The sequence below is a fragment of the Arachis ipaensis genome, chromosome B06 (assembly GCF_000816755.2).
Source record: "Arachis ipaensis cultivar K30076 chromosome B06, Araip1.1, whole genome shotgun sequence".
Classification (NCBI taxonomy): domain Eukaryota; kingdom Viridiplantae; phylum Streptophyta; class Magnoliopsida; order Fabales; family Fabaceae; genus Arachis; species Arachis ipaensis.
In genome coordinates this window covers 85,044,149-85,056,430 of record NC_029790.2, presented here as the reverse complement: position 1 = coordinate 85,056,430, position 12,282 = coordinate 85,044,149, and the positions used below count along the sequence as shown (strand labels likewise).

The 12,282-nt window shown below is 37.3% G+C and overlaps 1 protein-coding gene and 2 long non-coding RNA genes across 3 annotated transcripts; 2 read left to right on the top strand and 1 right to left on the bottom strand.

Moving 5' to 3' along the window:
• LOC107648263 (60S acidic ribosomal protein P2-1) lies at positions 330-1,290 on the top strand. The gene is made up of 3 exons (XM_016352200.2): positions 330-638; positions 762-988; positions 1,082-1,290. The coding sequence occupies exons 1-3, from the start codon at positions 551-553 to the stop codon at positions 1,106-1,108; spliced, it is 342 nt and encodes a 113-aa protein (XP_016207686.1). The 5' UTR covers positions 330-550; the 3' UTR covers positions 1,109-1,290.
• Positions 2,662-4,565, bottom strand: LOC110263379. Its single transcript, XR_002348912.1, has 2 exons — positions 4,443-4,565; positions 2,662-2,786 (listed from the first exon to the last, which is right to left on the bottom strand). It is a non-coding gene; the product is annotated as an uncharacterized LOC110263379 (long non-coding RNA).
• On the top strand, positions 4,268-6,189 carry LOC110263378. Its single transcript, XR_002348911.1, has 2 exons — positions 4,268-4,596; positions 5,854-6,189. It is a non-coding gene; the product is annotated as an uncharacterized LOC110263378 (long non-coding RNA).

Genomic DNA, 12,282 nt, shown 5'->3' with positions numbered 1-12,282 from the left:
AATTGAACAATAACCAAGTTATTTTTTTTTTTTACCAAAGATAGGAGACTCGAACCCACAACCTCTTAATTGAGTATGGAGAGACTATGCCATTTGAGCTATTACTCATTGGCTAAAATTTGAAAAGATAAGAGACTCGAACCCGCAACCTCTTAATTGAGTATGGGGAGTCTATGAACCAAGTTACTTACGACCACAAAAAAAAACTAAATGAACCATTATTGGTATTTTTTTTCCCCGGCAAGAAACTTCGTAATGGGCTTAAGAGGGCCCCCAGTGTATCAGATAGGGCCAAAGATACGGGTCGGACACGGGTAATAAAACCCTAGAAGCTCTTGTGCCGAAATGGAACCCTAACCCTATTTATGACTTTGCAGTACTGCAAAAAAAAAAAAAAAACCCTAGAAGCTCTTGTGCCGAAATGGAACCCTAACCCTATTTATGACTTTGCAGTACTGCAAAAAATAAAAATAATAAAAAAAAAAAACACATTAGCCAATTCACTAATCAGATCCCACTGCAACTCGCGACACATTGTTCTGGAACGAAGATGAAGGTTATCGCCGCCTATCTCCTCGCTGTTATCGGCGGTAACACCTCCCCTTCCGCCGGCGACATCAAGGACATCCTCGGCTGCGGTAGCGTGTTTTCCATTAATCCAATTCTTTTTTTCATATTATTTTCTTTATTTTTTGTGTTTTTTTGTGGAATATTTTGTTCGGTGATTTTGACGGGGAAATTTTTATTTTGAAATTGTTCAGTTGGAGCTGAAGCTGATAATGAAAGCATAACGCTTCTTTTGTCTGAAGTGAAAGGCAAAGACATAACAGAAGTCATTGCCGCTGGTAGGGAAAAGCTTGCTTCGGTGCCTGCCGGTGGTGGCGGTGCTGTGGCCGTTGCCGCTGCTCCTAGCGGAGGTGCTGCTGCTCCCTCAGCCTCCGAGTCAAAGAAAGAGGAGAAGGTTGAAGAGAAGGAAGAATCAGATGATGTAAGTCATTGCTATTACTACTACAATTACTATTACTATTATTATTGTTGTTGTTGTTGTTCTTGTAATCTGATTGTTTTGTTTGTGTTACAGGATATGGGATTCAGTCTCTTTGACTAAGTGGTTGGTTGTTCAACTTTTATTCCCCGGAAAGATTGTCAATCTAGAGCATCTTAGTTTTAGTTAATTGTAGTGACATATGTTGGAAGAATTTGGTTTCATATTTTTATCGACTTTATTGATGTTATGGAACTTCAATTTTGAAATCACAGATGAGTTTATTTCTTGGTTTGCCTTTCTTCTTTTTTAGCCTATGGGGGCATCTCTTTAATTCAGTTTGTTTAGAATAGGCTATTAGTTTGAATTAACAATCGAGATGATCTTTTTTGTGTTAATGTTGAAAGATTACTTGATAGTTGGTAAAATCATGTGCTGATAGATTTCTGATAGTACCCAATGAAATGGATTTATGGTTGGCCTGAATTTCCAATGAAATCCCTGCTTTAAGCTTCTTCCAAAATTTAATTCCATTCCACAAAATGCGAACCCTCACGGCTACAGTAGGATTTGGTTTTGTAAGTCGAGCAAATGTTTAGATAAGGATATTAAGAAACGGAAGCTTTGTATTTTTAAAATTTCAGGGCTCTTAAAAGTAGGATATATAGAGGAACATGATTTTAGAGATTTTACTAAAAGCTCATTGCCAAATGTTGTGGCCGCATTGGATTGTAATTTATAGACCTATCAGAACTTTGTCAAGGTAGTGCAAGAGCAAAATGATAACCCGAAACAGTCACTTCATTTGAAATAGAAATGCTGGATGGACATTTTCTCTGCGTCCTGCTGCACTATTGGTATTGGCTAAAGAGAAGTGAGAAAGTACGTTAGCAGGTGAAAGAAGAAGCCTTCATGTGAAGTGGAAATCTCCTCCCACTCCCGAGGGTAATGGAAGTATAGGAGCTGTGGGATGGGGAGGGCTGCCCTATAATGTAGGAATTATGATGCACTTACATGAATATAGGACACGATACAATACAACACCTTCATGTGAAGTGGAAATCTCCTCCCACTCCCCTGAGGGTAATGGAAGTATAGGAATTATGATTTAGGAAGCGGTTCTCATATGTCATTTGCTTTAGTGACATATCATATTCCATTCTCTTAAAACCAATCACATTTAATTTAAAATATATAAAGAATCCAGATTCAAGAAAGAGCTTTGTTGTGGACATGAAGCCAAGAAGTGCATGAAGGACATGCAACCGGTTCATTCCTTCTGCAGTGTATAAATATCAAGGTTCTGAAAATCGGACCGGACCGGCCGGTCGAACCGGTCTAATCGCGAATCGGTAGCTTAGGCGGTTCGGTTTACTAGTAGAAACCAATGTTCTGAAAATCGGATCGGACCGGTTGGTCGAACCGGTCCGACCGTGAACCGACAGCTTAAACGGTTTGGTTTACTAACAGAAACCGCTATTTTAAAAATCGGATATGAACCACTGAACCGGCCAAGAATCGGTCGGTCAGACCGAACCGGAACCCGGCCGGTTTATAAGAAACGACGCCGTTTCCTTCTTTCGTTGAATGAAAAGGTTGCACGCGTTTCTCCCCCAGCCCCATTCCTTTCTCCAACTCTTCCCTTCAGCAAATGCCCTAGCTCCACCAAAGAAAGAAACCCTAGCCTCCACCAATCTTGTCGCCGTCTGTCGGAGTGGGAAACTGCTGCTGCCGCCTCCGTTGCACTCAAGAACTTCCGTCTTCGTGCTATCAGCGTTCGCTACTTCGATCTCACTAACCCCTGTTCGCTCTCCATCCCCTGATCGCTCTCACGAATCGCCTGGTCGCCGTCGTCCGCGCGCTCAACAGCTCTTCGTCGTCCGTCGAAGGTCAATACTCACTGCTAGTGGCTTGTTCTTTGTGTTTTTTTTATTGTCTGTTCAGAAATCAAACCCTTTTCGTGCTTGTTCATCGATGGTCAGTGATAGTCGTTTCTAGTGTTTTTGTTTTCATTGCTTGATGATTATTGATTAAGTGATGCGTTGCTGTTTTCTTTTTTTACTTTGTGCTTGAGATTGAATGCTCTGTCAGTGCTTAGTGCTTGTTCTTAGTTGATTGGCTTTGCTCACTACTCTGGCTTGTTCTGGCATGCTCTTGATTGATTAACTCTGTTACTGGCTTATTGATTGATGATAAATTGCTACTGATAAGCTGTTACTGTTTTGTTAGGGATAAATTGTTACTGTTACTTATAATTCTTTAGGGATTAGCTGTTACTATTTTGTTATGTTTGTTGCTTAATGGTAAAATAGAAATCAAATCAAATGTTGTTTGTTGCTGAATGATAATAATTTTTGTTGCTGAATGCTGTTGGTAGTATTAATTCTGTGCTGCTATTAATTCTTTGGTGGTGCTGCTGCTGTTTTTAATTTTGTGAATGATTTATTAATTTCAATGAAAAATTTGCCACAGATGTTGAGGGACTCTTAAGCTTATATGAAGCTTCACATCTTAGGATTCATGGAGAAGACACATTAGATGAAGCTCTTTGATTCACCTTAAATCCATTGATCTTTGTTGCCTATGTTAGTTAGTGTTTGTTGATGGCCTGGAGTTTTGAGCTGTTTGTTAGATGAGTTTAGTTGTGATAAATTTTGATAACTGTTATATTTTGAGAAGGTTTGGTTCAGTAATTAGGTTGAGCTTGAGTTTAGATTGTGATAAATTTTGATAATTGTTATGTTTTGAGAAGGTTTGGTTCGGTGATTAGGTTGAGCTTAATTGTAGAAGAGGTCTTGCTACTCAGTTGTAAGATTGTATAGTATTAACTTATTAAATGATTAGAATTGCATTTTGTTTGAACAAAATTGCATTTTGTTTGAATAGTGTTGACCTATTGAATAGTATTCAATGATTGGAATTGCATTTTGTTATAGATGGTGGTGATTTTCTTATGGAATGACTAAGTTTGTATTACACTACAAGTATGTGTTAGGCGTTTATTTATAATTTATTTATTATTTTATTATTAAACGGTTTTTTCGGTTAGACCACGGTTGAACCGGTTGAACCGATGAACCAATAAACCAATAACTAAAACGGTTCGATGACCGGTCCAGTTTTCAAAACCTTGGTAGAAACTGCTATTTTAGAAACCGGACACAAACCGCTGAATCGGCTGAGAACCGGCCGGTCAAATCGGACCGGGACCCGGCCGGTTTACAAGAAACGACGCCGTTTCCTTTGTTGTAAGGAAAAAAGGGATTTCACGTGTTTGGCTCCCTTCTCCAACAGTCCAACTCCTTCCTTAGTCATCAGCAAAATGCCCTAGCCTCCACCAAAGAAAGCAAACCCTAGCCTCAACCAATCTTGTCGCCGTCTGGCGGAGTGAGAGACTGCTGCTGCCGCCTCCGTCACACTCAAGAACTTCCATCTTCATGCTATCGGCGTTCGTTACTTCTCTCTCACCATCCCCTGTTCACTCTCATCAGTCACCTGTTCGCTCTCCATCCCCTGTTCGCTCTCATCAGTCGCCTGTTCGCCGTCGTCCGTTGCGCTCAACCGTTCTCCGTCGTCCGTCGCGCTCAACCGCTCTCCGTCGTCCGTCGAAGGTCAATGTTCACTGCTAGTGCTTGTTCTTCGTGTTTTTTTTATTGTCTGTTCAGAAACCAAACCCTCTTCATGCTTGTTCTTTGATGGTTAGTGATCGTCGTTTTTTAATACTCACTATTGGTGTTTTGTTTTTCATTTGTTGATGATTATTGATTAAGTGATGTGTTGCTGTTTTGTTTTTGGTTTAATTACTCTGTTGGTCCCTATAGTTTCACCAAATTTTTAATTAGGTCCCTATACTTTTTTTCCTTTCAATTGGATCCCTACACTACTATAATTTTATAATTAAGTCCTTCCTAGTGTAAAAAATATTAGAGTTAACTGAATATTTATTCGCAAATTGAAGGTATTTATAATTAAAAACTTAATTAAATCTTTGACCGCATGCATTCTGGTAAAAATATTATGTTAATTTTAACATTTTTAACATGAAAAGGACATAATTACAAAATTAAAAGCAATGTAGGGATCCAATTGAATGGAAAAAAAGTATAGGGACCTAATTAAAAATTTGGTGAAACTATAGGGACCAACAGAGTAATTAAACCTTTGTTTTTTTACTTTGTACTTGAGTTAATTGGATGCTCTGTCAGTGCTTAGCGCTTGTTTTTGGTTGATTGGCTTTGCTCACTACTCTGGCTTGTTCTAGCCTATTCTTGATTAATTAACTCTGTTAGTGGCTTATTGATTGATGCCAAATTGGTACTGGTAAAAAGTTACTGGCTTGTTCTTGGCTTTTTTGTCTGTTGTTAAGTTTCTTGATTTTTTGCTCATTACCTCATTCAGTGCCTTTTTTTATTGTTAATCATTGTGCTGAGCTTGTTAATCAGTGGCTTATTGATTGATGCTAAATTGGCACTGATAAACTGTTTCTGGCTTGTTCTTGGCTTTTTTTATCTGTTGTTAAATTTTGTTAAAGTTTCTTGATTTTGTGCTCATTACCTCATTTAGGGCTTTTTTTTGTTGTTAATCATTGTGCTGAGCTTGTTAAAATTGGGTTAAAAACTTTGTTGCTAATGGTGAAAATTTGTATATTGTTGAATGCTGTAGGCAGAATTTGAATGTCTCTGAAGTACTTGGATTATTGAATTTGAATGTCTCTGAAGTCTGAAGTAGTGATTTGTGATTTTGAATATCTCTGATTACTTGATTATTGATTTGTGTTTTGAATCTGAAATTTGTGATAATGTTTATTGAAATTTTGTACATTTTCATTGCTAAACTCTTCAACTATGGATTGTATTATATGTTGCTAGATTTGAACTCATCAAAGTTCCCTGAATTTAAGTTCTCCTTCAGAGGCACATATTCAATTACCAGTGGAATGATAAACAATCCTGCATCACTTGGTAAACATGCATATGCCTCTAGCTAATTCAATATAAATAGTGAATTTATTTATTTTTTTAATTCTTTACTAATTCTTTTGTGCTATAAGTGATTTGTACATATCATAGTAAAATAAAAAATAACATTGGTTACAATTGTTTATTGAAAATGTGCAAACTTAAGTCATGAAAGTTGTTTGTATAATGTGAGATCTCAATGAATAAGCAGCTTTGCATTGTATTCAATGATTATTTGAACCTTCAGTATTGTCTTCTTATCTATTTTTATGCTATTAATTCATCTCTACATGTTGCTTGACGTATTCTAAAATCAATCGAAAGGCACTGTTATATCATGTCTTATCTATTTGTCAAGTATATTAGTATATTTTGTAATATTAATGTATTTATGTGATTAATTCCTATATTAAGGAGATGGATTCACCATTAGTATTACAAGGTTTGTTCAATTTGTTTGATCTTTTTTAATTCTTTACATTGGGAAAGAGATGAAAGATATATTCTTGGCTGAATGACATAGTTGTTATGAGACAAAAAATAGGTTGAGCTATATTTTAGGATGTTTATTTATAATTTATTTATTATTCTATTCTAAAACAATTTTTCCGGTTGAACCATTGATTGGACCGGTTGGATCAGTGAACCAATGAACCAATGACTAAAGCGGTTTGATGACCGGTCCGGTTTTCTGAACCTTGATAAATATTGAACATGTCGTGTGTGTCCAACTTGGTGCCAAACTAGCTTTATGCCATTCACTTTAAGTAAAGCTGGCTTAAATGTCAAATGGTGATAATAATATTCATATATTTTGTATTTATATAATTTAATTATTTAAGAATAAAAGATTTTGTTACCGTTTAAAGTATTGTGTATTAAAATATTATTATTTAAAGCCTTTATTTATGTACTAAAATATTTTATATTTATTAGAGTCCATCAATACTCTTCTTTTATATTAACATTATGTGCCTACAAGAAACGAAATGGGTTGGTGCAAAGGCTAGGGAATTGGATACTTCTGGTTTCGAACTTTGGTATACAGGAAAGGTGAAGAATAGGAATGGGGTTGGAATAATTGTGGATAAGCAGTGGAAGAAGGACGTAGTGGATGTCAAGAGGGTGGGAGATCGGATCATCTCTATCAAACTTGTGGTGGAGGGAGGTGCTTTCCATGTGATTAGCGCCTATGCACCGCAAGTGGGTTCGGACGAACAACACAAGATAAGGTTTTGGGAGGATCTAGAGAGTTTGGTTCAAGGCATACCTTTGGGAGATAAGATTTTCTTAGGAGGAGATTTAAATGGCCATGTTGGGAGAGAAGTGACTGGATATGGGAGTATTTACGGAGGCCATGGTTTCGAGGTGATCAATGCCGAGGGTAAAACTATTTTGGACTTTTCCTCAACCTTTGATCTTCTCATCGCAAATACATGTTTTAAAAAGAGAGACGAGCATCTTATAACCTATAAGAGTGGCATGACAAGCCCTCAAATCGACTTCTTCTTGTTGAGGAGAGTTGACCGGAAATTTTGCATTAACTGTAAAATTATCCCGGGAGAGAGTTTGACAACACAACATAGGGTGCTCGTCATGGATTTTCGCGTCGAGCAAAAGTTGAGGAAAAGACATCATACGAAGAACCCAAGGACGAGGTGGTGGCAGATGAAAAGGTGAGGAACAAAGAAGCTTCCTAAGACGGGTAGGAGAAGAGGCAAAGTGGAATGGAAATGGAAGCGCGGAAGAGATGTGGAGGGAGATGGCAGAAGTTATTAGAAGAACAGCAAAAGAAAGTTTTGGTGAATCTAAAGGAATAGGACCAAGAGACAAGGAGTCCTGGTGGTGGAATGCGAGTATACAAGAAAAGATAAAGATAAAAAGGGAATGCTTTAAAGAGTGGTCTTTATGCCGCAATGCAGATAATTGGGAAAAATATAAGGCGGCTAAGAAAGAGACAAAAGTGGCTGTAAGTGAAGCAAGAACAAGAGCATATGAGGGTCTCTACCAGTCTTTGGGCACGAAAGAAGGAGAAAAAGGTATATATAGAATCACAAAGAGTCGGGAAAGAAGAACGAGAGATTTGGATCAGGTTAAGTACATAAAGGATAAGGATGGAGAGGTGTTGGCTCAAGAGAAGATTAATGAAAGGTGGAAGAGTTACTTCTACGAGTTATTTAATGAGGGACAAAAGACTCTTCCGAGCCTTGGTCGATTATGCACAAGGGAAGAAGATCAAAACTTTTACTACTATCGAAGGATTCGAGACTTCGAGGTAAAAGAGGCTCTAAAGCAGATGAAAAATGGCAGGGCAGTAGGACCTGATAATATCCCGATTGAGGTTTGGAAGGGTCTTGGAGAAAAAGGCATCAACTGGTTAACCATGCTTTTTAATGAGATTTTAAGGTCAAAGAAGATGCCTGATGAGTGGAGAAAGAGCACCTTGGTACACCTATCTACAAGAATAAGGGGGATATACAAAGTTGTGGAAACTATAGAGGGATTAAGCTTATGAGTTATACTATGAAGTTGTGGGAAAGGGTGATAGAACGGAGGTTGAGAAAAGAGACACAAGTAACAGAGAACCAATTTGGATTTATGCTAGGCAGATCTACCACTGAAGCGATATACCTATTAAGAAGGATGATGAAAAGGTATCGTAGTAATAAAAGGGACCTACATATGGTGTTTATTGATTTGGAAAAAGCGTATGATAGGGTACCAAGGGAGGTCTTATGGAAGGTTTTAGAAAAGAGGAGAGTAAGGATTGCATATATTCGGGCAATTAAAGACATGTATGATGGGGCCACAACTAGTGTGAAGACTCAAGGTGGTGTGACAGGGGAATTCCCTATTGGTATAGGATTACACCAGGGATCATCCTTAAGTCCATACCTTTTCACATTAGTCTTGGAAGTACTCACAGAGCACATCCAAGAGCCTGTGCCATGGTGCATGCTTTTTGCCGATGATATCGTCCTTATGGGAGAGTCAGGGAAAGACCTAAATTAGAAGTTGGAGTTATGGAGAGAAGCTCTAGAAGTGTATGGTCTGCGCATAAGCCGTAGCAAGACGGAATATATGGAATGTAAGTTCAGTCTGAGAAGGGAAAACCCCAATATAGAGGTGAAGAATGGAGAAAACACCCTACGAAAAGTTAAAAGTTTTAAGTATCTTGGGTGCATCATACAGGACAATGGAGAGATTGAACAGGATGTAAACCATAGGATCCAAGCAGGTTGGTCAAAATGGTGGAGTGCATCTGGTTTTATATGCGACAAAAAAGTGCCTTTAAAACTTAAAGGTAAATTCTATCGCACCGCTATAAGATCGGCTATGCTGTATGGTACGGAGTGTTGGGCGGCTAAAGGGGAGCACGAACATAAGCTGAGTGTGGCAGAGATGAAGATGTTGAGATGGATGAGTGGTCATACGCGATTGGATAAAATAAGGAATGAAGATATAAGGGAGAGAGTTGGAGTAGCACCCATTGTGGAAAAGATAGTTGAATCGCGTCTCAGGTGGTTTGGACATGTGAGAATAAGACCGATAGAACATCCAGTCAGGAGGGTGGATGAGATTAAAGATGGACAAAGGGCGAAAGGTAGAGGAAGACCTAAGAAGACCATCCATGAGGTGGTCAAATGAGACCTACATGTAAACGGTCTCTCTGTAGACATGATACATGACAGAGCACAATGGCGTTGTTTGATTCATGTAGCCGACCCCACTTAGTGGGACAAGGCTTTGTTGTTGTTGTTGTTGTATATAAATGTGGCTCATTCAATAAGCACATAATTGTTGAACTCATTTTAGACATATCCAATTTGTTTTGGCAGTATTTTTTATTTTATTTTTTTTAATGTTCTGATAGTATTTTTTAATTTATTTATTTAATTTATTAAATCAAATTATTTATACTAATTATGAGTATTAATTAATTGATTTGATTAATTCATTAGATATTAAAACAATAAATTTACGAATAAAATAAACAACTAAAATATTTTTAACTAATAATTAAATCACATCAAATCATATGTATTAAACTAAATTTAAATAATGTGAATTAAAGACTAAACTAAAATAAAATTATTTTTTACTTATTCTTACTTATTTTTTATAATGTTTTGCGTAAGGCAGCAAAATATGGGAAAGTATGAAGAGTTAATGAAATATTTGTACAATGTGTACAATGTAGGTTTAAAGAGTATTAGAGATATAACCATTAGTGTTACCTTTTTTTCATCAGCTGAAGCTTTTGGGATGAGTGGTATCATGACATGATATTAGAGCGTTCGATCCTTGGTGAACCTATACACTAGTTTAGTTATAAAAGTTTGTGTGACGTTATTTTTTTTGTTTAGCGAATGTTGGGGCTGGTTATGGCTATGACTTATGATTATTCCTGAAGGAAATTGCCCGGTACAGTCCCATATAGTATTGTGCAGTGACATTAATGGAAGTTTGAAGCATAAAGGGCGCATAATGATTTTAAGTGGCAGAAAAGGATGGCAGTGATGGCATACGCATAAACGGAAGCTAAAGAGATTAAAAATAAGGAAAAGAAGCAATAAGCATATGAAGTGTGCCCGTACTGTAGGCACAAATGTTTATATTCATTTATAAAGTTAGAGTTTCTAAAGTGATGACTGATGAGATTGATGAGGTAATAATGGAATTGTGGAACTTCATCTCCAATATCTCAGCAGTACTATACATTACTGGTTCACAGGGGACTTTACCCTTATCTTCGTTATGAATGATTTCCCGTCAAACTCTTCCGCTTCTATTCCAATGTCCAGCGATCCTTGCTGCCCAGATTAAAGGAAAAAATTACCACACTTGCGTATGTTCATCTAAATTAGAAATTGTAATTGAAACAATGAAAACATGCAAATTATTAAACAACATCACCATCTTCGCCGATGCCATCGAAGGAGCCTTCCCCACCATGCATTGTCAATATCTGGTGCGGTTCGGCTACATGATGCCATTTTTTCCACCTCCAGATAGCCAGCTCTAAACCCACCCCACCTTTGACGATGAAGATTCAATCATCAACCACCACAACAGCATGTCCCCCCTCACCATCGTTTTTTCGCTTCTGACACCACTCCGCCAATTCACTACTTCGCCAAGACACAATACCAGCCTAATTGATTTAATCTGGTTCCAACGACCTGGCGCTACAACTGGCTTTTATGAACTTCAGAAACCAACTAGCCATGGATCCTTGTTCTCGAGCTGGTCATTTACGTCAATTCATTATCAAACTCAAGGATTTTTTTTGACATTTCGTACTTCACTACACGATAACAATAAGCTCGGCAACTTGTTCGTACCTACCATACCATGTTCCTCTCTTTTTGACTGGTACATTGGATAATTTTCCTATGATTTATGATGCACTGACATGAATATGGGATAGTATAGGAATTATGATTTATGATGCACTGACATGAATATGGGACACGATACAATGCAACACGTTACACGCGAATTTAAAATTTTTATAAAATATGGGACACGGCATATATATAAATATAAAATACTTTTTTAGATAAATTATAATGATATTTTAGTATTTTATTGATATTAAAATATAAATTAATTTTTTAATTATTTTTAATATTTTTTAATTATATAAAGTATTTAAAATATTTTTTATTTTAATAATTAATAATATGTATTATTTCTAAACTCCGCGGCAGGGGTGGCAATATGTACCCTACCCGCGGGTACCCAATCCGATCCCACCCGATCGGGTAGGGTTGCCAACCCGATTCGCAGCGGGTAGGGTAGGGTGCAGGTAGGGTTCTCGTGCGGGTCGGGTAGGGTGCAAGTTGAGCCTCAACCCTACCCGACCAACCTGCACTCTATATATGTTTATGATATATACTTATATAAAAATATGTTTTAAGTAGATGTTGAATCAAAGACCTCTCACTAAATGCAAAAGATCCTTAACCACTAAAAGAAAATAATTTATTGATAATTTAATATTTTTTTTTACATAAAAATTAGTTTTATTTTAAATTATCATCAAGTTATATAATAATATTGTATATTTTTTGTAACCCGCGGGTAGGGTCGGGTACCCGCAGGTTAAGAGCGGGTAGGGTTAGGGTTGGGATATTCTCAACCCGCAAGTAGGATATAATTGAGTTTATATAAAAATCTCAACCCGCGGGTAAGGTTAGGGTTGGATCCAGACCCTACCCTACCCTACCCATTACCACTCCTAATCCGCGGACACAGCAAATCATATAAGTACAGCGACACAAATAGAAAATCATCTTTATCAGATGAGACATGTACAGAAACATTGTGTTCAGA